This window comes from Tamandua tetradactyla, chromosome 25, assembly GCF_023851605.1.
Source record: "Tamandua tetradactyla isolate mTamTet1 chromosome 25, mTamTet1.pri, whole genome shotgun sequence".
NCBI lineage: Eukaryota > Metazoa > Chordata > Mammalia > Pilosa > Myrmecophagidae > Tamandua > Tamandua tetradactyla.
The window spans coordinates 27,717,745-27,742,480 of NC_135351.1; the positions used below are offsets into that span (position 1 = coordinate 27,717,745).

General features: G+C 41.0%; 1 protein-coding gene and 3 pseudogenes across 3 annotated transcripts in view; 2 read left to right on the forward strand and 2 right to left on the reverse strand.

Annotated features, from left to right (window-relative positions):
• Positions 1 to 421: 421 nt before the first annotated feature.
• On the reverse strand, positions 422 to 1,545 carry LOC143668900 (PRELI domain containing protein 3B pseudogene; annotated as a pseudogene).
• A 9,338-nt stretch (positions 1,546 to 10,883) lies between these two features.
• Positions 10,884 to 16,110, reverse strand: LOC143668951 (GTPase NRas pseudogene; annotated as a pseudogene).
• A 250-nt stretch (positions 16,111 to 16,360) lies between these two features.
• The window catches only part of ALDH5A1 (aldehyde dehydrogenase 5 family member A1), a 32,170-nt gene continuing 23,794 nt past the window's right edge, over positions 16,361 to 24,736 (forward strand). For both annotated transcript variants that reach the window (XM_077143762.1, XM_077143761.1), the window contains exons 1-3: positions 16,361 to 16,742; positions 19,028 to 19,111; positions 23,500 to 23,670. In XM_077143762.1, the coding sequence (XP_076999877.1) occupies positions 16,383 to 16,742; positions 19,028 to 19,111; positions 23,500 to 23,670 (615 nt within the window). In that variant the 5' untranslated portion in view covers positions 16,361 to 16,382. The remainder of the gene's footprint in view (positions 16,743 to 19,027; positions 19,112 to 23,499; positions 23,671 to 24,736) is intronic.
• Positions 19,324 to 23,604, forward strand: LOC143668707 (large ribosomal subunit protein uL23 pseudogene; annotated as a pseudogene). Its single transcript, XR_013168536.1, has 3 exons — positions 19,324 to 19,331; positions 19,470 to 21,299; positions 23,500 to 23,604. The product of XR_013168536.1 is annotated as a large ribosomal subunit protein uL23 pseudogene (transcript).

Here is a 24,736-nt window from a genome sequence, read left to right on the forward strand (position 1 = left end):
CTTTAGCAATTACAGAACCATGATTTTGACACATGGCAATTTATAAGGTAGGCAAATGTGAAATGCTAAAAGATGTGAACAGCTGTTCTGTTTAAGTTTAGAGTGCTGCAAAATCCAGGTAATGACTTTATTTTTTCAGTTAACATAACCAGCCCACGGTACAGCATACTAAATCATAAAGACTTTTAGAAGTACAAATCCAAGGAAAGTAATACCTTTACTAAGTTACAAACTTTGGCAAATCAATACAGTACTCTCTTAATACAATAAAATCATTTTTTTTGTTGGAGCCATGTATTATTTTAGTGATAATTTTTATTCCAAAAATATCACTTAAGTACCAAATCTAAACACTGTGGTTTTTAATTGTGGTTTAGAGCGGAGCAAATTTGTTTCTTTTTAAATACAAATTAACACGCTTTTAACAGAATTTTTCCTTTTAAAGCGAGTTCCTTCATGTAAGCAGGGCAATCATGTTTGTATATAAAAAGGTGGCTCTGCTTTGTTCTGGGATTGGTCCAAAGCCAGGTAGAGTTTCAATGCATGAAAAGCTCTAAAATTCTACCTTAAGAAGATTCAATATGCCAATATCAATTTCAAAGTACTTTTTCAAAAATTGTAAAATTTTAACATAAATGCTGGAGCCCTTAAAATTAGATGGTCATTTCAAATAACATAAATTTAAGATTGTCTCTTATTTAGAAGCCCTGCATCTCTTTGTTTTCATCAAGTCACATATGTTTTCTCCAGCTTATTACAAAAAAAGTCTACCTAAAATATAGTTGTGTTTTTTTAAAAATAGCAAATAAATATATCACTAGCTTGGAAAGACCTGGGGGATCCAATGTTGTACACCAATTTTCATTATCATTTCTCTACAAATGCTGTTGCCACCATTGGTGTCCTTATGCTTCCTCTTGCTGAAGCTGTCAATTCTTCAATCTCAGCATTCAATTTATGTATTACCCATTCCATCGCTTCTCGGCCTTTATTAGCATTTGAAGAAATTGTACTTGCCATCAGTCCTTCCAGGTAACTGCTGAGGCTGACTCCTTTCACAGTGATTATGGCTTCTTGAGTCAAAACAGTTTTTCCTGGGTCTTGAGAATGTGGTTTGTATGTAAGTCTCTCATCTACTGAAACCATGTTTGTAAATGAAATATTGGTAGATTTAAGTTCCATTGTTCTCTCTACAGGATCAACTACTGAATGTTCCTGCACGTATGTTTTGGTTCTTGCTGCACCAATAAGAGATTTCACAATAGAAGGCAGTCCCCACTCTGTGCTGAGAAGTCTGTGGCTGTGCAAATTTCCAGAGGGATCTATATGTCTGTCCAATACATCAACTCCAACCACACTCGGGTTCATAGGATTTGGGTATTTCTGCATTGCAGCTGTTGTAACAGTTTCCCATGGGTGGTCAAAGACGTGCTCTGAAGTCCATATCTTCATGGCGCCAACGACGGGCACGATGTCCGGGCGGCAATAGGGGACAGTGAGGTAAGAGGCAGCACCTGCCCCCGACCCACCCCCCAGCCACTCCAACCACCCCAATCACTCCACTGGGTGTTCTTTTTTACTTTTACTTTTGTTTTTATTCTTATTTTTCCTGTTTATGGGGTACTGAAAATGTTCAAAAATCAATTGTGATTATGAATGCACAACTATATGATGACACTGTGAACCACTGATTGTATACTTCAGATGATTATATGGTATATGGATTTATTTCAATAAAATTGCATTTTAAAAATTCCGATGGCCAACTTTGCAGAAATGGAAAAGTCAATTATCATATTTGTTTGGATGAATAAGGGGCTCTGAATAACCAAAAATATCTTGAAAAAGAAGAACAAAGTTGGAGGACTCACACTTCTTGATTTTAAATATATTACAATTGTCAAAGCAGCATGGTAGTGCATTAAAATAGACATATTGATCAATGGAATAAAATTATGTGTTCAGAAATTGATCCTCACATCAACGGTCAATTAATTGTTGACAAGACTGTAAAGTCCACTCAACTGGGACATAATAGTTTCTTCAACAAATGGTGCTGGGAGAAGTGGATATCTATATACAAAAGAATGAGAGAGGACCCCTCTATCTCACATCATATGCAAAAATTAATTCAAAATGGATCAAAGGCCTTAATATAATTGCCAGGACCATAAAAGCCCTAGAAGAAAATGTAGGGAAGCATCTTCCAGATATTGTTATAGGCAGAAATTTCTTACACCTTAACACCCAAAGCATAAGCAATGAAAAAAAATAGATAAATGGGACCTCATCAAAACTTAATTATTTTGTGCTTCAAAGGGCTTTGTCATGAAAGTGAAAAGGCAGCCTACTCAATGGGAGAAAATACTTGGAAACCACATATCCAATAGGTGTATAATATCCAGAACATAAAAAGAAATCCTACAAGTCAACAATAGAAAGACAAATGACCAAATTAAAAATGGGCAAAAGACTTGAATAGACCTTTTTTTCTAAAAAGGAAATAAAATGGCTAAAAAATTAATTATTTCATATCAGTGAGACATACAATATTTGTCCTTTTATGTCTGATTACTTCACTCAGAATAATCTCAAGGTTCAGCCATGTTGTTGCTTGATACTCAACATCACTAGCTATTAGGGAAATTCAAATCAAAACAACAGTGAGATATCATTTCATACCTATTAGAATGGTCACTATTAAACAGAAAACTACAAGTGTTGGAGAAATACAAACACTTATTCACTGCTGGTGGGAACGTAAAATGGTACAGCCACTGTGTAAGACAGCTTGGTATTTCCTCAGGAAGTTAAGTATAGAATTACCATATGATCCAGCAATCCCAGTTCTAGGTATATTCCCAAGAGAATTGAAAGCAGGGACTTGAAGAGATATTTGCACCCTGACGCTCATAGTGGCATTATTCACAATTGCTGTAAGATGGAAGCAACCCAAGTGTCCAACAACCAATGAACAGATAAATATATATACATGCAGTGGAATATTATTCAGCTGTTAAAAACAATGAAGTTTTAAAGGAATGTCATTATTGCAGGGTGCTGAAAATAGATGGTAATATTTTAAAATGTCACCTTATGTGTGAGACTAAAGCAAAAAAAAATTTTTGTTACAAAATTTATATTTTGACTAGTGCATTTCCTAATATAACTTATGTAGATAGTTTGATTGAACACCATAAGTACTTGGAATCTCAGGAAGGACATGAGATTTTGTTGGTTTGTCCAGAGTGATACCCCGATGAATCCCAGAGTGATTCAATCAGTGAGTGGAAAAGTATTTGCAAAGCCCCCTTTGGGATATGGTGAGAACGGGGAGAAATTCAACTTCCCCAAGTTGAATTCTTGCTATTCTCACAAGCAGTGTGGACAACCAAAGCTATAGGCTGAGCCCCCAGTCTTGCGGTTTGTCCATAGGAAACTTAACCCCACAAAGGATAGCTCAAGTCCACTTAAAATTTAGGCCTAAGAGTCACCCCCAAGAGAACCTCTTTTGTTGCTCAGATGTGGCCTCTCTCTCCAGCCAACATGACGAGCAGTCTCACCACCCTCCCCCTCTCTGCGTGGGACATGACTCCTAGGGGTGTGGACCTTCCTGGCAATGTGGGACAGAGATCCTGGAATGAGCTGAGACTCAGCATCAAGAGACTGAGAAAAACCCTAGAATGAGCTGAGAATTAACATCAAGGGATTGAGAGAAACTTCTTGACCAAAAGGGGGAAGGGTGAAATGAGACAAGTGTCAATGGCTGAGAGATTCCAAACAGAGTCAAGAGGTTATCCTGGAGGTTATTATTAAGCATTAAGTAGATATCTTGTTCAAGATATAGTGGAGAGGCTGGAGGGAACTGCCTGAAAATGTAGAGCTGTGTTCCAGCAGCCATGTTTCTTGATGATGATTCAACAATGATATAGCTTTCACAATGTGACTGTGTGATTGTGAAAACCTTGTATCTGGTACTCCTTTTATCTACCTTGTCAACAGATGAGTAGAACTTATGGAATAAAAATAAATAATAGGGGGAACAAATGTTAAAATAAATTTAGTTTGAAATGCTAGTGATAAATGAAAGCGAGGGGTAAGGGATATGGTATGTATAATCTTTTTTTTTTCTGTTATAGTTTTATTTCCTTTTCTGTTGTCTTTTTCTTTATCAATGAAAATGTTCTAAGAAATGATGAATATGTAACTACGTGATGATATTAAGAATTACTGATTATATATGTAGAATGGAATATGTTAATGTTTTTGTTGTTAATTTTTTTAATTAATAAATTTAAAAAACAATGAAGTTTTGAAACATGCAACAACATGGTTGAACCTTGAAATTATTCTGAGTGAAGTAATCAGACATAAAAGGACAAATATTGTATGTCTCACTGATATGAAATAATTAAATTAAGCAAATCTATGGGGTCAGAATCTAGAATATACATTATCAGGGGCCAGGGTAGGGTGAGGGAATGGGAAATTAATACTTAAATTGTACGAAGTTTCTGTTTGAGCTGATGGAAAGTTTTCATAATGCACAGTGGTGATGGTAAAACAATATTGTTAACATAATTAAAGGTATTGAATTATAAATTTGAATGTGGTTCAAAGTAGAAATTTTAGGTTGTGTATCTGTTACTAGAATAAAAACTTTAAAACAAAAATAGAGGACCATACCACACAAACAGTAAATCCTAACATAAACAGTGGACTATAATTCTAGCACATTTATAAAAATGTTCTTTCTTGAATTGTAACAAATATAACAATTTGTTCTTGTAACAATGTAACAAACACATGGTGTTAATAGAGTGTATAAGGGAACTTTTAGTTTGCTTTTTTATTTTTTGGTAAATCTACAACTTCTCTAATTAAAAAAAGACACATACAGTATGATTCTACTTATGTTCAAAGTAATGTATATGCATAGAAATATAGAAGGAAGGAAATACAGCAAAATGTCAACAGTGGTATCCTTGGATAATGGGATTATGGGTGATTTTCATTTTTATTTTTTTACTTTTGGCTTTTGTTTATTTTAAAATTTTCTACAATGAGTATAAATTTCTGTAATAATCAGCATAAAATATTTCTAATTTTGTTTAAACTGAAAAATGATAAAGTAACCAACCCAGCAGTTTCCAAGAAAAACAAAACAGTAAGACAGACAGAAAGGAGGGAGGGAGGGAGGGAGGAAGGATTGGTGTATGGAAATATTTTTCTTCCTACCCCACATCCCTTTTCCAAACACAGATGGCTTGGTGGTAAACAAGACAGCATGAGTCTATCATTCATCACTCATCTGGAAAAATAAACACAAGCTGAGAAGTAAACACACAGGTACCTTAAATGAGGAAGCAGAGGTGTTTACAGCCAGAGGGCCTCAGGCTCCATTTGGGATGCTACCTTCTCTCTGTGTGACCCTGGGCAAGTTACCAAAAATCCTGTGCCTCAGTTCCCTCATCTATAAAATAGGTATAATAATAGCATCCACTTTGTAGTTTTGTGTGAGGATCAGATAAGTAAATACATATAGAGGTCTTAGGATTGAGCCTGGCCTATAGTAAGTTTTTCATGCATGCTGACTTATCATTCAAAAGAAAATTTCCTTTTTCTAAAAGATTCACCACAGATTTCTATTAAGTAACTATCTTCCTTACTGAATTTAAAATTAGTCAAGAATACTTATTTTTCACCTAAGTATTCAGCAACACATTTTTAGAACAATTGAGATATGTGCCTACAGCAATGACTTTTAAAAATCATGTTATATTTTGAAATATATCACACCTACTCTGATAACAAGAACACTTTTAAAACAATTCTTATAGAAAACAAAATATCATAAAATGCTTTTTTTGGCATGTTAGACTGCTTAAAGAAACTTAAAGATGGAAAATAACAAACAAGAATTATAATCCTTGTTTATAGCAACCACCCAAATAAAATATTTTCCATAGCTAATTATCCTCACTTCCTGTAATTTATTAGCAAAGATGAATTATAAGAAACAGACTGTACCAGTTTTCAGTTGTAGCTGCCAACTAATGTGCACATGAATGTAAGTGTGAAGCAAATTCTGGAGTTAGATTAAAAAGCAAAATATCTCTTTAAAGAGTTTCTCTGTCCTTGCTTTCAAGTCAGGACAAAAAATACACATCCTTTCTGAATAGATGCAAATGTTCCAAGAAATGATTATAATGATGAATATGCAACTATGTGATGATATTGTGAATTACTGATTATATATGTAGAATGGAATGATAAAAATAGGAATGTTTGCATTTGCTTTGTGTTTTTTGGTATTTAAAAAAATAAAATAAAATAAAAATACACAGCTGTTTAAAGGATGGTGAAAGACTATGAGGCCCACTGAAATAAAATTGTGATTAACTGTAACTATTATACTACCAAAGCTAACTGTAATAAGTATGATATTTTATTACCAAGTAACATTTGATAGTAAGCTTTGAGCAAATACTGCGCTTACCAGATTTATTTACAGCATTTACATGGTAACTTTCAGATAGACAGAAAATCTTATTTTTACTCTTTAACTTGCAACCTTAAAAAAAAAAAAACAAAGGAATACGTAATTAATGACACCTGGCCAGGTACTTAACTTGGGGAAAGAGGTTTTTAGATTTTGAGGTAGCCTGAAATTATTTTCTGCACTCACAAACATATTCTAAAAACCATATTTTCCACTGAAGTTATTCAGCTTTTTTTAATTTATTTATATATATTTTTTACATGGGCAGACACCAGGAATCGAACCCAGGTCCTCTGGCATAGCAGGTAAGTGTTCTTGCCTGCTGAGCCACCGTGGCCCACCCTCAGCTTTTTTTAAACTATAGTTTTTGCCACATTATTAGGCTGTTCTAGCTTGCTACCTGCCGGAATGCAATCTACCTGAAACGGAATAGCTTTTAAAAAGGGGAATTTACTAAGTTAGAAGTTTACAGTTCTAAGGCTATGAAATTGTCCAAATTAAAGCAAATCTATAGAAATGTCCAATCTAAGGCATCCGGGGAAAGGTACCTTGGTTTAAGAAGGCTGATAATATTCAGGGTTCCTCTCCTGGCTGGAAGGGCATGTGGCAAACTCTGCTAGCTTTCTCTCCCAGCTTCTTGTGTCATAAAGCTCCCTGAGAGACATTATTTTTCTTCATCTCCAAATGAAACTGGCTGGTGGTTCTGCTGCTTCATGGTTCTGTCGTCCTTCTCAGCTCTCTCTGAGCAGAGAGCTTTCACCTAAATGTTTCCTCTTTTATATGATTGCAGTAACTAATCAAGACCCACCTGGAATGGGTAAAGACACATCTCCACCTAATCAAGTTTAATGCCCACACTTGATTGAATCACAGCTCTGCGGAGACAATCTAAAGTTTCCGACATATAGTACTGAATAGGGGTTTGAAGACACGGCTGTCTTTATAAAATAAGATTAGGACTAAAACATGGCTTTTCTAGGCTACATAAATCCTTTCAAACTAGCACATGTGCCAAAATTCATACGTTAACTGCAGCTTCTTAAGATGATAATAAAAGAACATTTTCAAGTCTGAATTTTGGCTCTGTTCAGATACAACAACGCTTAGAACATACTTGAAAAAACTACAAGGAGATATGAGCACAAGAACCTGAGATGAGCAACCATCTCTTTGTCCTTAATTTGACATTTTCATTTAATAGACTTTTTAGGAAAAGAGTCAAGCTACGCGTCATACAGACACTTAAAAAAGAAGATTGGTTGAGATAAGTAAGCCTCAACTTTGCCTCAGGAAAACCTCAGAGCAATGCTCCTAAAGGAGCAGAAACAAAGGAGTTTCTATTTAAGGGTGAAGATAGCACTGTGAAAGCTCCCAGAATCAGTACCAAAGAACACAACTCTCTGGATTTATTATACTCTGGACAGAGTTTGTTTCTCCCCCCACTTCAGAATTCTTTTCAAGATAATGTGGCATTTGCTTAACAAATGAAGATTCATTCTAGAAGATGGAGGACCTCAGTATTTAGAATTGGTAAGACTGGAACAGAAAGTGGCCAGTTTGGAATTATTCTTTCATCAAAAGTTGTACCACTGATTGCAAAAATTCAGACATGGATAGCACAATATTACCTAACTGTAATACAATAATGTTAGAACACTGAATGAAGCTGAATGTGAGGATGATAGAGGGAGGAGGGCTGGGGGCACAAATGAAATCAGAAGGAAAAATAGATGATAAAGACAGACAGTATAATCTAGGAATGCCTAGAGTGTATAATGACAGTGACTAAATGTACAAATTTAAAAATGTTTTGCATGAGGAAGAACAAAAAAATATCAGTATGGTATTCATATTTTAAAACTTTAACTTATGTGTGAGACTAAAGCAGAAAATGTTTACTTGGTACAAAATTTATATTTTGACTAATGTATTTCCTAATATAACTTATGTGGACAGCTTAACTGAACACCATAATACTTGGAACTTTGAGTAGGGCATGAGATTTGGTAGGTTTGTCCAGAGTGATGCCCTGATAAATCCCAGAGTGATGTGAACAGTGAATAAAAAAGTATTTGCAAAGCCCCCTTGGAGGAATGGTGAGAAAGGGGGAAAATTCAACTTCCCCAAGTGGAAAATTCTTGATGGTCTCACAAGCAGTGGGGACAACCAAAGCAATAGGCTAAGCCCCCAATCTTGGGGTTTGTTCATAAGAAACAACCCCACAAAGGATAGCCTACTTAAAATTAGGCCAAACAGTCACCCCCAAGAGAACCTCTTCTGTTGCTCAGATGCAGCCTCTCTCTCTCAGCCAACATGACAAGCAAACTCACTGCCCTCCCCTTCTCTACATGGGACATGACTCCCAGGGGTGTGGACCTTCCTGGCAACATGGGAAAGAAATCCTAGAATGAGCTGGGATTCAGTATCAAGGGATTGAGAAAACCCTCTCAATCAAAAGGGGGAAGAGCGAAATGAGACAAAATAGTGTCAATGGCTGAGAGATTCCAAACAGAGTCGAGAGGTTATCCTGGAGGTTATGCTTATGCATTAAATAGATATCACCTGTTTAGTTAAGGTGTAATGGAGAAGCTGGAGGGAACTGCCTGAAAATGTAGAGCTGTGTTCCAGCAGCCATGTTTCTGGAAGATGATTGTATAATGATACAGCTTTTGCAATGTGACTATGTGGTTGTAAAAACCTTGTGTTTGATGCTCCTTTTATCTACCTTATCAACAGACAAGTAAAACATATGGCATAAAAATAAATAATAGGGGGAACAAATGTTAAGATAAATTTAGTAGATTGAAAAGCTAGTGATCAATGAAAGGGAGGGGAAAGGGGTATCGTATGTGTGAATTTTTTTGTTTTCTTTTTATTTCTTTTTCTGAATTGATACAAATGTTCTAAGAAATAATCATAATGATGAATATACAACTATGTGATATATCATAAATTATTGATTATATAACAAGACTGGAATGATCATATGGTAAGAATGTTTGTGTTTGTATGTGGTTATGTTTCATAAATAAATTTAAAAAATAAAATAAAAAGAGTTCCCACAGTTGAAAAAAAAAAGTTGTCCCAGTCTATTTCATATTTCCTATAATTGCTTTCTCAAACAGCAATTTCAATTCTAAGACTACTTATTTTGAACCAACTCATCAGCTTTGGTTATCTGGTATGCATAGTCTAATTCATCAAAATCCTGTTTGAAATCCTTCAGGAAACCTGCATAAGGACAATTTTTTAGTTTTGATTTTAGGCATTTTCATTCTCAAAAAAATGTTTAATAAGAAAAATTATTGGCTTAATTTAGAGTTTCTACACGGCTAAAAAAATTCTAAATAATTTTTTCATAAAGAACTCGAAGCTGATTTGTGTTAATTGACCTCTTTCCTTGCAGGACCAACAGCAAGCCGTCTGGTAAAACTATTAACTGGAATTATTGGTGCAATGCGCTATTGTGGAAGACTTTCTCTTGCTGTGATGCTCACTGGCTTGTTCAAGTCTTGAAACTGTGTTCATTAGCACCATACTTCACCCAATTGAAATAATTAATCAGATCCCAGGTGATGCCGGGCAAGGGGCACAGGATGGGATGAGAAGCAGCTTGAGGGCAATAGTCACATACGTCATCGAGATACCATGATATGCAGTGAAAATGTAATTTGTCTGCTAATATACTACATTTGAGGCTTGAAAATAATTGGTCTCAGCTATAAACAAAACTGCACCCAGTTTTTAAATAATTTCTGAACACTTGCAAATGTAGAGCTCTCTGGAGGGCCCAGCGTGGAACACAATGAAGGATCATCGTTCCTAAGTTTATCAGTATGCTAGAAGAAACAAATGACATACATTTTATAGGTAGTAACCTACAAAAAATGCAGAGATTAGGTAAAAATTAAGTGAAATTATTTATAATTGTTTCCAGTTTCAACTTTCTCCTTGGAAGGCCTCTAGAATGCCAACTTAATACATGTATGAAATGACATCTATTACATATAGTTAGCTCTTTCCCTCAAAGGACAGACTGATCATAAATGTATCTCAGTCATTCATCTTCACAATGTTTTTTGAGACATCGGTTCCACTGAAGTATCACAAAGGAAGTCTACTGTAAAAGGAGTCTTCTAGGAAAAAGGCACTTGGTTGCAAATACTGGATTTAATCACACCAAAGTTGAGATGACTAGGATAGACTCAAAAGTCAGTATTCACTTTTGTATTTATGAATATAGAGCAGATGCCAATTTAAAGAATGTAGCCCATAACCAAACAGCAACATTAACTATATTCTCTGCAAAACAGTAATTTATGATAGTTCTCCAAAAACCAACAGAGTTCCAAGTAAAACAGTAAAAAGCAAAAAAAAAAAAAAAAAGCCACTGGCAGTTGCTACATTAGAGCTCAAGACACTGTTTTCAACAGAATTTCATGTCTGCAGTTTGCTTGTCTATTTCAGACATGAAGAGCTTTTCAGAAGAAAAACTTGGGGTAGTGGAGGTGGCGGTGGAATGGAGAAAGGAGGACACCCAGGGCAAAAGAATACTTGGGAATAACAAGAGGTACATTTCTCTGGTCAGACAACTGAGTAAGGAGGTAGTTATTCTGAGAACTTCTCATGTAATGGATATTGTACTGATCTGAGAGGTGGGGAAGTAGCACTTCTGTGAGATTGAAGATAACAGGAAGACTTCTCTTCCAGGGAGGTCAGGACCACACACTAGTGCAGGTTGAAAGTGGCTCTTTTCTGGGATAGAGCTTTATAAGTATCTTGTTACATCACCACAATAGCAACCCCACACAACCTTGAGTCCCATCACCACTGCTGTTGAGTTTTTTCATTTGGCTTGATGTATTTCTCACACCGATGTGTAAAAGGCATATTCAAACCCTGTCTGGTCTTGGCTAAGTTTCAGATGAATGGAATCCCATAACTTTTGTCCAGTTCATGGGTTTGTTTTGCATCAGCTGTCTTGTTGGTGCATCACACTTGGTTTCCTATCAGCACCATTGCTATATCATCTGAATCTCTAATTCGCTCAATCCTCTCCCTGTAGAGGTTAATATCTGCAAAATGATTTGCTATTATTGATGACAAATACATAAAGGAAGCCTTCACTTGCCCTCACATATTGGTCTCTCATGGACTATATCACTCTTGTCCAGCTGTCTGTCCAAACAGACAGGTTTTACAATCCATAACTACCTGTTATAGGTAAGAATCCTCTATGGTGGGATCATACTCACCTACGAAGTGGTTCTGGATTGTAGCACATAATCTAACTCAACCTGATTGGACAGATCATTTAAACAACTTAAACACAGGGAGCCCAGAATAAGAATTAGGGCCTGTAATCCTGTATAGCTTAATGTAATGCCTGGATACATCTCAGAGTATATTAAGTAAACAATCGAAACATATTGGCAAAGTCCCTTGAGAGATGGGAGACAAAATATGGAACTATTAAACTTTAACACTGGGGAAACCCTCATACTGTCTTAAACATTAGGGATACCCAAATCAATAGGTCAAGCCCTTGATCTTGAGGCTTGCTGATGTAAAGTTTATCTATGTAGTAGAGAAGCTAAGCCTACCTATAGTTATGCTACTTCCAGAGGACCTCTGTTGTTGCTCAGATGTAGCCTCTCTCCCTCTCTAAACCCAGCTCTGCAAGTGAAACCATTACCCTCCCCCCTACATGGGACATGACATCCAGGGCTGAAAGTCTTCCTGGCAACATGGAAAATGACTCCCAGGGATGAGCATGGCCCCAACACTGTGGGTTCAACAATTCCATCCTGACCAAAGGGGGGAAAAGAAGTGTAACCAATAAGGTATCAGTGGCTGAGGGAGTTCAAATAGAGTCGAGAGGCTACACTGGAGGGCACTCTTACACAAGCTTCAGTTAGACATTGCTACTTGTCATAACTTGCCAAACCCCAACCAAAACTATTCCTGCCAATCCTAAAAGACAACTAGAGTTTTATACGAGATTCTACAAAGGTTCCATGTGCTAGGGTAACTTTCCAGAAACCTACAACTTCCAGATGGATTCCTGGGTCAGATGAGTCCTGAAATGCAGAGGACCCAGCCTCTCCAGAACATCAGCTAGTTTTATCCCCCATCCCATATTATTAACAGCCCCTTCAGACATGAAAAAGTTAGAATGAGCATAGCCCAAATACCCCTAAAGAAGATCAAAGGAGACGGTGGAGCTATACAGAGATCATAGGGTTTAGCGAATGAGTATGACTGCTGAATCATTACAGTGACATTTCTTTTAGTCTCCAGTGTCTTGGAACAGCTAGAAGTAAAAACCTAAAATTGCAAAATTGAAATCCACAATTTTACTCTAAAATCTATTCTACAACTAATTGTTGTGGTGTGCTTTGAAATGCATTGCTTTTTTGTATATATGTTATTTTTCACAAGAAAAGAAAAAAGTTGATTGTGACGATAAATGCACAGCAATATGATGATATTGTGAACCATTCATTGTAAGCTTTGGACGATTACATGGTATGTGAATATATAGTATATATATTAATAAAATTGCATTAAATTTTTGAAATAATATTACTCTTACAAAAAAAATTTTAAATAAAAATTTTAAAAGTGGCTCTGGATTAGCTGGATTGTTAGTACTTTTTTCCCAACACCACCTGCTCCAACCACCACCAGTTTGTACTCAGTCATTTCACACTAGCAAGAACTCGAGCTCTGCTGCCTCTGCGTCTGACAGATTCAGGACTACAACTAGGAAAAAATGCTGGAGACCCCGGAACCACCCTGAGCAGCCCCCACCAAAGACTGGCCTGTCCCGCAAACTTTTGAGATAATGATACACTTTCAGTTCCCTTCTTCACAAGTTTACTTTGTTGCATCATCACAGTGTTCTTATAGTGAATGGGGGAGAGGATGGAAAAAGCTGGGACTTATGACAAAGGACAAGAGAAGGTAAGGAAAAGGAGGGAAGAAGTCCCTGTTAACTGGTGGTCTTATCTTTGAAGGCCCTGATCACAGCCAGGCTGGGGGGCAGGTAGGGGGGCTTCAGGGCAGCTTATGAGTAAGACAGGAGCTGGTAGGGAATGGTTCCCACTTTGAAAGGGGACTCTACAAAGAGGGCACAAAGGGGTGGGGGAGAGGGGAGAACCATACTGTGAATTTCCTAAGCCTCAGGCACTTTTTCCTCTGAGGACCCCCTTTCTCCATTAAAAAAAAAAAAAAAAAAGTGAATAAATAAAAACTTAAAATCACATTTCACATCTGTATTGGTATAAAGAGGATTATATTAACTTATTAATATGCAACCCTCAACTTTTTGTGTTCTGATTGTAGAAGAAATATATACATTTTTTGTGGGCCCCTAAAAATATTGTGGGTGCTGGGTGGTGCAACATGGCTCAGTGGCAGAATTCTCACCTGCCATGCCAGAGACCAGGGTTTAATTCCTGGAGACAGCACATGCAAAAAAAAAAAAATATATATATATATATATATATATATATATATATAGTGGGTTCTAGTCACTGGGCCTACTGTACCTAATGCATAAGACTTAAGGCGGAACCTTTAAGAGACAGGCACACTAGAGTAATATGGGGGTCAAGAGAGAAGGCTACAGTAAACTTCTTTTTGGGCCTCATTACCGCAATTTAAGACTGTAGAAATCTGCAGTCAGTAGAGCTCCCTCTAGAGTCAATAGAGGTAATTGCAGTCGCCAGTGCAATTATCCAATTGACAGCCTCTCTGAGGCCTCCCTCTCTAAAAGTACAGAAAGAAATAGTGAATCCACACACAAACACGATTAAACCGTTACCGGACAAAGGCCATGGATTCTTTGGCCGACCTACTTAATAATCAATTCCTGAGGCACTGGGGTTTCAAAGACAGAGTTTATTACCAGGCATGTAGCAGGAGAGCAGATGGACTATGAGCCCAAAATCTGTCTCCCTGAACTGCAGTAATTCTGATAGTTGTATCAGAGAAACGATCGGCAGGGTCTAGGACAAAGAGCATAGTGGCCCCTGATGCTTTAATTAGAGGATATTGGGCATGCACAGATTGAATCACAGAAAGTGTATAAGAAAATGGCGGAATGAGGTAGCAGTGACTTGTAGGTTAAAGTCTAAGCTACTGAGCATGTCAGGTGGGCCCACTTTGGTTATATCCAGTCTTGATTATCAAGATTACTTTGTACTTGGGATGGATCAGTTCTGGACTGACCCAAGACTCTTCATTAATAAACATTAGGGGCTGTCTTTAGTAATCACAAGACTCAAAGGCTGAAAAACTGGATAACTGGGTACAAATGAAGGTTAGTCACAAGGTTTTTATAATCACAGGGCAGAAAATAAGGGCTATACAGATAAGGGGTATGCAGAAGATAAGGGCTATATATCAGAGATCAAGACAGCTGGATTACAATGTAGAGATTTCAGGAATTTCCCTCTCTCTACTCCACTATACCTGCAAGTAAAAAGGAATATGTAATAATGATTCAGCAACCAAAATCATCCTTTAAATCCTGATTTCTCCGTTACAAAGCTCTGCTGTTACCGCTACTGACAGATATGATGGCCTTAAGACCGAATGGGTCTAACTCAGCAAAACAAAGTACAAATTTAAATTAATGCCTTAGAACTGAGAATTCCGCACCCTAGGAAAATAAGAAGAGCCCATTGGTTCAGAAAAAAAAAAGTTAAGAGACTCCCAATACTGCAGGAATTGAGAAAGGGATATATATGGAGATACGGGATCCTAAAATTCATGCCTAGCATTGGGCTTTATTTGAACTGACTAATTGTGAGTGTAGGACTGCTATCTTAATTTTTATCCTCATTCAGGTTTCAGCTTTCTTGCTGTTTTCGAAATTTCAGGCCCAAGTCTAATTCTAGACTGGATGAAGAATGACGTTTAAATGTAATCACACCTCTGTCGATGCAATTTTGGCAAGTGGTTCCATTTACTTGACGGCAATCTAATTTGCATCTTACTAGGGTCCTGACCCAAGGTAACTAGTATGACTTTGAACACTGTACTGAATTTAATAAGCATTCTACGTCGTCTCCCAGAAAACCTATGGGGTGGATATTGTCCCATTTTACAAATGAAAGGACTGAAGCAAAGCAATTTGCCTAAGGACACACAATTTACAGGCAACGGATTCTCAGTGTCTATTTAAATCTGTCTCCCCAGCCCGCTCTTGCAAACCAGGAGCATCTCCGCTCCACACGAGTGGGGAGAATACCTAAATAGTGTGCAGAAAACCAGCCAGGCAGCCCAACTCGGCGCCGCCCGTGGTCGGCTCTGAGAACCCTCGCCCCAAATCCTACACGCTCTGAGCTGCGGCGATGCAGGAGGCGGCGTGCGGGAGCAGCGGACGCAGGCAGTAGCGCTTCTCTTGGCCCCAGCACAAATTCCGGCGGCAGAGTAGCTGCGGGATTTGGGGCGGAAGGGCTGCTTCTTGGGGCGCCAGATTCCCCACAAACAGCCCTCTTCTTTACTTCCCAGTCCCAGCGACTGGGGATCGACAAATGAGCCCCGAGAGGGGAAAGGTGACGCTGTCCACAGATGCATCCGCCAAGAATCATGCCCATCCTCGGTCCCAACCCTTTCCCGGACGAGCTCGCGCAGCAAGCAAAGCCCCGCTGCCCAGGGCGAGGGCCGGAGAACCGCGCGGCGAAGCGGCGATGCAGCGCGCGGGACGCGGGGAGAGGGCGCTGCTCGGCATTCCGGCCGCTCTCAGCCCGGCGCTCCACCGCCCCCTCGCGTCCCGGCCGCCCGCCCTCCGCTCCTGCCGCCCCGCAACCCCTGCGCTCGCGGGCGCGCGCTCGCTTGCCTGCTTCCTGTCGCCGCCGGCACCCGGGCCATGGCGACCTGCTTTCGGCTGCGGAGCTGCTGGGCCGCGCGGCTGCTCCCGGCTGCTCCCGGCCGCGGTCCCGACCCCCGCCCCGGCGCTGGCCGCTGGGTGCCTGCGGCGCCGCCCGCGCCCGGCCCGGCCCAGCCCCGCGGCTACGCGGGGATCCCGGCGGGCCTCCCCGCGGCGCTGCTGCGCACCGAGGGCTTCGTGGGCGGCCGCTGGCTCCCGGCCGCCGCCACCTTCCCGGTGCACGACCCCGCCAGCGGCGCCTCCCTGGGCCAGGTGGCCGACTACGGGGTGCCCGAGGCCCGCGCCGCGGTCCGCGCCGCCCACGAGGCTTTCTGCAGCTGGAGGGGGGTCCCCGCCAAGGTGAGCGCGCTCAGGGCCCGGGGGACAAGGGACAGCCCGGAATCCGGCGGGGGGCTGTGCCCCAAGGCGAAAGCAGTCGCATTGTCCTTCGCCAATGCCCCAGTTCTCCGGGGAGCGCAATGCAGAAGGTCACACAAACAGGAAAGGATTTGATGACCAACAAATAAACGAGAGCACCTGCTGTGGGCCAGGCGCTGGGGACACAAGCCCCGCGCCTCCGGGAGCTCGCTGCGCAGTAGGTCAGAGCCCGAGTGGGGAGTGACAGGCGAGTGAACAAGGACAGGGGCCGGCCTATGGGTATGGTGAGGGGAGGTGGGAGAGCTCGTGCGGCCTTCAGGACCTCTGAAATGCCTCCCTGGCTGCTGTGAATCCGTGCAGGGAGCCGCCACGGTGGACAGGGAGAAGGCGGGCTGTGGGCGGTGGGCGGTGGGCAGTGGGTGTCTGCGGCCGGAGGGATTGGAGGAGACAGAGAAACAGTTGAGCTTTGTAATTGGCTGTGGAGGGGAAGGTCGAAGTCCAGGACAATTCTTCAGGTTTTTAGCCTGAATGCATAAATGTTATTTGCCGACATAGAAAATACTAGAAAATTGGGGTGGGGGGACTGAAAGGGTTTAGAGACCGAGGGTAGAGTAAGCAGAAAACCATTTAAGAGATTTCCTTCCTCCTTCCTTTATTATATTGCAGCTGGAGTATAATTATAACTAACCCGTAATGCCCATCTCTTCCCCCCTCCAAGTCCCTGAGACTGAGTGCATTTAAGAGAAATTGTTTTCTACCCCATTCTTCTGAGTCCTCCCTCTGAAGATACCCATCCTGTGATTACCACTGAGCTCCAGGGAGTCTAACATTTATTCATTCGTCAGGTATCTACTGAGCACCTACTGTATGCCATGCACTGCTGGAAGTCTTGGAATACATCAGCTAACAAAAGGATTCCCACCCTTAAGAAGCTCACCTGGGGTGGAGGGTGGGGGCAGAGTTACAAACTATATTCAATACATAGTATGTCGGTAAGTAAGTTTATTACAAGCAATGAATGCAATGAGGACGAAAGGTAGAGACGAGTAAAGGGGATCAGAGGCCAGAGTGAGGGGTGAGATGCAGCATGTGCAATGACAGCGTGGACCTCCTTAGGGCTTGAGGTGCCAAGACCAGGGAGGTGAGGAAGTGCACTGGAGCTAGAGTCCCAGGGCCGGAGCCAGCCGCAAGGGGCCCAGCAGCGTGAGTTGGGGAAAGAGTGGTGCTTTTTCTTTTATTTCTATGTTTATATTTATATTTAACAATAAAAAAAACATTTTTAAAAAAATGCAATTCCTGTAGTAATATTGTTGAAGCAATGCCAGTCCCACTTCTCTTGGGGGCGGGGTGAGATTTAGAGACCTTGATCTCAGCAACACCTGTGAGAAGTAAGAAACTGCAGCCTGTTAATATGTTCAAAAAAGGGAAGGGAAATTACCCAGAGAAAGATAGCAGTAATTAAACATGCTCAAACTCTGTTCATGTGTGGAATACGAAAATAATTAAAATGTCAAGGTCTGTTGAATGGATTAGAATGTCAGAATAACCCGGATTAGCTCGTTTCAGTGGGCAGGCGTGCAGGCAGGTAAAAAATAAACTAGAGATTCCTCTCTCCTTTGGATATACCCACTCAAACGTGGGAAGCTAGCATTCGGGGGCAGATCTCAAAGTCTGTGGCCAGGTTTTCCTGGGTCTCTTAAATGTGTAAGACCCTTTCTTACACCACACACATCCTACCCCCAACTTCCGTCTGTGGAACAAATCTAACCAGCCAGTGAGTCTTTAAATTAGGGAACTATACCTTTGTGTGATAAAAATCAAAGTGATCAAGGGGCGGGCCGCGGTGGCTCAGCGGGCAAAGTGCTTGCCTGCTATGCCGGAGGACCTCGGTTCGATTCCCGGCCCCAGCCCATGTAACAAAAAACGGAAAAACAAAATACAATAAAACAAGAAAATGTTTAAAGATGTTTCCCTTTCTTCCTTCCTTCCTTCCTTCTCTCTGTCTTTCTTTTAAAAAAAAAAAAAAATCAAAGTGATTAATATTTACCATAAATAATAGCTGTCCCACAACTTTTTTTTCTCTTCTGTGATTTGGTACTTGTCTGTAGATTCCACTTGAAATTAGATCTTTACTATTTATCAAAGAAGTGTCAATGTATTTTCCCCAAAATGAGACCACACAGACAATATTTTAGGAAATTGAAGGTTTCTAATAGTCTCTCTTACCCTTGGCATTTTGTTGTCTCTTTGCCTTATTTCTTGTTCAGGAAAGGAGTTCATTACTTCGGAAATGGTATGACTTAATGATTCAGAATAAGGACGACCTTGCCAAGATAATCACCGCTGAAAATGTAAGTGCAGGGTTTTGGAATCGCAACCTTAAGAAACCGTCCAGGTATTCTTAGCCTCTAGCTTGAGAAAGCCTCTCACTTCCCTTCTGTGCTGTTATGTAGCTAAAGGAAATGTGAATTGCTTGTCTGGGGATCATATATCAAATAACTAATTTGCCAGTCACAAGCATTTTCTAATTAAGCCCCAATACTTATATTGCAGCAAAATCTAAATGTTCCAGTTTATTCTTTAATAATAGGCAGGAAATAGATTTTAGGGAGAACTATGTGAATGCTACTTTTTCACCAGTCCAATTTTTTTTTCAACATGACTCTTGATTTCTCATGTTGTTTTGTACATGTAAAAATGTACCAGTAGGCCTTTTCACGAAGATGGCACCGAAGCAAAGAAGGAAACCATTCCACCCCCAAAAAAGAAGGAAGCTCTTGCCCCTCCCAAAACCAAAGCCAATGCAAAGGCTTTAAAAGCTGAGAAGGCAGTTCTGAACAGCTTCCACAGCCACACACACAAAAAAAGATGGGCACTTCACCCATTCTGCCAGCCCAAGATGCTGCGTCTCAGAAGATAACCCCAGTATCCTTGGAAGAGCATCCCCAAGAGAAACAAGCTTGACCACTGTGCCATCATCAAGTTTCCCCTGACCACTGAGTCAGCCATGAAGAAGATTGACGACAACACGACACTTGTGTTCACTGCAGATGTCAAGGCCAATAAACACCGGATCAAACAGGTGTGAAGAAGCTCTGTGACATTGACGTGGCCAAGGTCAACACTCTGATCAGGCCTGATGGAGAGAAGAAGGCATATGTTCCACTGGCTCCTGACTATGATGCTTTGGATGTTGCCAACAAAATTAGGATCATCTAAACTGAGTCCAGTTGGCAAATTTTAATATGAGTTTTTTGACCATTTAAAAAAAAATGTACCAGTAGACACGCAGTTGCTGGGAGAGAGAGCCAGTGTCCTACATCACTGCTGCCCAGGACTGTGCCCTAAGGGAGGAGGAGACGAGAGTTAGCAGATGGCTCCCGTGCTGCCACAGGAGTGTGGAGGTCTGAAAGACCAAAAAGCTCATCGCGAGCTTGGAGGCAGCCTGCAGCAGTAGCACAAGTATGATTTCATTGATCATTCCACCCAAAGATCCGATTTCACTCGTGGGAAAAATGTTAGCAGATGAGTTTGGAGCTGCATCTAATATTAAGTTGTGAGGAACACACCTTTGAGCTCTGGGAGCCATTACTTCTGTGCAACAAAGGCTCAAACTGTATAACAAAGGCCCTCCAAATGGTCTGTTTACTATGGAACAATTATAAAGGAAGAAGGAAAGGAAAAGAAAGTCAACATTGACTTTGAGTCTTTCAAACTGATCAGTAGTCACTGTATTTGTGTGAACAACAAATTCCATACAGAGGCTCTTAACAGCACTACTTTCGGATGAGAGCAAGTTTGGCTTCATTGTAATGGATGGATTTTCAGTTTAAGTCTGCCAAAATACAATATACCGGAAATGGAACAGCTTTTATAAAGGAGATGTATTAAGTTATAATTCTAAAGCCATGAAAATGCCCAAATTAAGGCACCCACAAGAAGTTACCTTCACTCAAGGAAGGCTGATGCCATCTTGCACACCTCTGTCAGTTGGGAAGGCACGTGGCTGGCATCTGCCAGGCCCTTGCTCATGGGTTCCATTGATTTCAGCCTCTGTTATCTGTGGGCGTTCCTCACTTGGCTTCTCTGGAGCTGGGTTTCATCTCTTGGCTTCCCTTGGCTTTCTCCAAATACTGGCTTGCTTAGCATCTCATGGGAGGGCACATGGTGATGTCTGCTGGACTCTGCATCTCCAAACGTCAGAGTCTGTGTCAGCTTTGAACCCTTTCCTTTCCATGAGCTCTCTTAAGGACCCCAGTAAACTAATCAAGACTCACCCTGAATGGACAGGGTCACATCTCTATTTAATCAAAAGGCCACACCCACAATTGAGTGGATCACATCTCCATGGAAACAACCTAATCAAAAGGTTCCACTCTAAACAATAGTTCTGCCCCCACAAGATTAGATCAGGATTAAAAGGACATGACTTTCCTGGGATATATAACAGTTTCAGGCTTTTTGGCACACTCCAAGGAAACACAAGAGAAGTCCTACACAAATTCACTGTGGATTTCCAAAAGAAACATGGTAGAGGAGGTCAGTCTGCCTTGTGTTTGCCCATTTCAGAATGGAAGAATAACCTATGCTGAGACTGCTGGGCAGCAGTTTATTTCTGAGGACAAAGCAAATGTGGCTAATCTCCTTTTAGCTAGATCAGCTGACTTTATAACTGAACTCAATCTGATATGTTTGATCAGAGGTTGCAATCAAAAGTTTTTAAATTAGTTGATCTCTCCTATGGCAGTGAAAATGGATTCAGTCAAGCTACTGAGTTATCTACTGAAGTTCTCTCCAACATGAAATTTATTCAAGAGAAGAAATTAATAGGATGATATTTTGATGAAATCAGCCAGGACACAGGCAGGTACTGTTTTGGAGTTGAAGATACACTAAAGGCTTTGGAAATGGGAGCTGTAGAGATTCTAATAGTCTATGAAAATCCAGATATAACAAGGGTACATTCTTCATTGCCAAGGCACAGAAGAAGAGAAAATTATCTAACTCCAGAACAAAAAAGGAAAACAAAATCTCATTTCTTAGGCAAAGAGACAGGACAGAAACAAGAGCTGAGAGAGCGTACCCCTGCTGGAATGGTGTGCTAACAACTATAAAAAATTTGAAGCTTCATTGGAAATTATCACAGATAAACAAACGAAGGAGCTCAGTTTGTGAGAGGATTTGGTAGGATTGCAGGTATCTTCTGGTACCAAGTAGGTTTCCAGGGAATGGATACCAAGGAGGATGCGATGAAATTTTTTACCTTTATGATTACCGGGTAGTCAGCATGGGTCTGGCCAACCATGCCTCACCGCCCAGCATGCACCCCAAGAAAGATACCCAAATGGAATCCAAAAAAGATCCTGCCTTACAAGTGGCACTTTTCCAGAACTTAACAAAACTAGACCCTCCCCTACACTTGTCATGATACCAGTTGTTCTAGTTTGCTAGCTGCTGGAATGCAATATACCAGAAACGGAATGGCTTTTAAAAAGGGGAACTTAATGAGTTGCTAGTTTACAGTTCTAAGGCTGAGAAAATGTCCCAATTAAAACAAGTCTAAAGAAATGTCCAATCAAAGGCATCCAGGGAAAGATACCTTGGTTCAAGAAGGCCGATGAAGTTCAGGGTTTCTCTCTCAAGTGAGAAGGCACATGGCGAACACAGTCAGGGCTTCTCTCTCAGCTGGAAGGGCACATGGCGAACACGGTGTCATCTGCTAGCTTTCTCTCCTGGCTTCCTATTTCACGAAGCTCCCCAGGAGGTGTCTTCCTTCTTCATCTCCAAAGGTCTCTGGCTGGTGGACTCTCTGCTTTGTAGTGTTGCTCTCTCTGAATCTCTCATTCTCCAAAATGTTTCCTCTTTTATAGGACTTCAGAAAACTAATCAAGACCCACTCAAATGGGTGGAGACATGTCATCCCTAATCCAGTTTAACAACCATTCTTAACTAAATCACATCAACCAGGGAAATGATCTCATTACAGTTTCAAATATACAGTATTGAATAGGGATTATTCTACCTTTAAGAAATGGGATTTATATTAAAGCATGGCTTTTCTTAGGGGGCATACTTCCTTTCAAACCAGCACACCAGTGCAGCCACCTACAGCTGAATTCCTAAATGCCATTTGGGACTAATTTAGAAAACAATCCCAGGTCTTACTTTTACTCAGTGAAACTGGTTGCTCTTGTATTGTATGGGGGAAAAAATGATTTTTTTAAACTTTCATACATAGCAGCAAAAATACTTTAACAGCCATAGACCTTCAAAAGTTAGTAGACGTGAGACCGTAAGAAAAAAATGTATTAGTAGTTAAATATTGCTATAATTAAATACTTTGTAGTATGGTTGCAACATACGGAGGATGTGGAATTCGGACTTGCCCACCCCACAGTCACATTAGCCAAGATAGATGTATACTGTCAGTTCTGTTTTCCTGGAGAACCCTTACTATTTAAGAAGTCTTAAATCCCTTCAAAAAAAAAAAAAAGAGAGAAAATTAGAAGATGCAGTTCTGGTGTCCCCTCCTAATGTGTCAGCGTGTTGCGCGTGCAGATGACTTCACCGTGGGTTAAGGTGGTACAGCCACGCTTATCTCCATCACCATCTCCACATCCCTCCTGGGCCTATAACGGGAGACTGTTCTGGTCCACTCGCAGCCCTGAAGGATTTAGAAGCACGGGAGGCAAGCTTTCCATCTTAGGTCATAAAGGAGTCCTTTTCTGATTTAATGTAGGGAAAGCCGCTGAAGGAGGCCCAGGGAGAAGTTCTCTATGCCGCGCTCTTCCTAGAGTGGTTTGCGGAGGAAGCCCGCCGCGTTTACGGAGACATCATCCACAGCCCAGCGAAGGACAGGAGGGGCCTGGTGCTCAGGCAGCCTGTGGGGGTGGCCACGGTCATCACGCCGGTATGTGGCAGGGTCTGCAAGTCCCGGGGAGGAGAGGGGCGGGGGCTCGGAGACGGTTCGTTCTTCCTTGGAAAGGGGCGTCCTCGTCCTGCTGCCCTTGTCAGCTGTCCTCGGTCTCCGGGTCCCCTGGCTGGGCCTGCAGGCGTGTCTCCTGGTCCTCTGGGATAAGGGGGCGTGGGGTGGCAGCGAGGGGGAGGATGTGCTTTCAGATGCTGGTGGAAGGGAGTGGACCGATCTTCAGGAAGTCCCAGAGGGCCTTCTGACTTGGCATATGGTTTTTCCCTGGCATTGCCTAGCACTTCTGAAAAGATCTGCTCCTGTTTCTTAAGATATGACACATTTTTTAAGGAGCCCTAATTGTGTAAATATTATGTTTAATTTACGGGTATCACCAAACAGCAAAACAGCTGGCACCGGGCCAGCCTGTATAGGTGAAAAGGGCTGAGAAGTAAGGTAGCATATCTGCCCAGAGGGGGCTGCAGGACACACCTGGGGCTCCCACCTTTCTCTCGGCGAACAGCCTTTTTCTCCAGCCTACCTTCTACCTGGTCCCCGCTTAAATTCTCTACAACATCTGCCAGCTGGTCTCAAGACTGTCCTTCTGTCCCTGTTCAGGCTAGTTGCAGGGAGCCACCCTTTACTGCCTAGGCCAACTGGGTGTGACTTGGCGCTTCCTGTTCTGTAGCTATGTGACCTTGGGCAAGTCACTTAACTCCTCTGTCTCAGTTTCCCCAAACATGCAACTGTAGATAATAATATTGACTGAATAATACTGTGCTGAGGATTTAAGTAATTAGTTTTAAAGTGCTTAGAACCATGCTTCACACAGAATAAGCACTATATAAGTATATATTAATTACATTATTGCACCACTGAACTGTATACTTGAAAGTGGTTAAAATGGGACATTTTACATCATGTGTGTTACCAGAATAAAAATTAAAAGAAACTACCTCTTATCAAGTTTTGGTGTTATAGCAACAAAGAATATACCCAAATTTCTGAAAAGGCTGTTGAAGGAGTCCCTCCCCTCCCTTTTCTAACCCCATATCTGTGTGAGACTAAG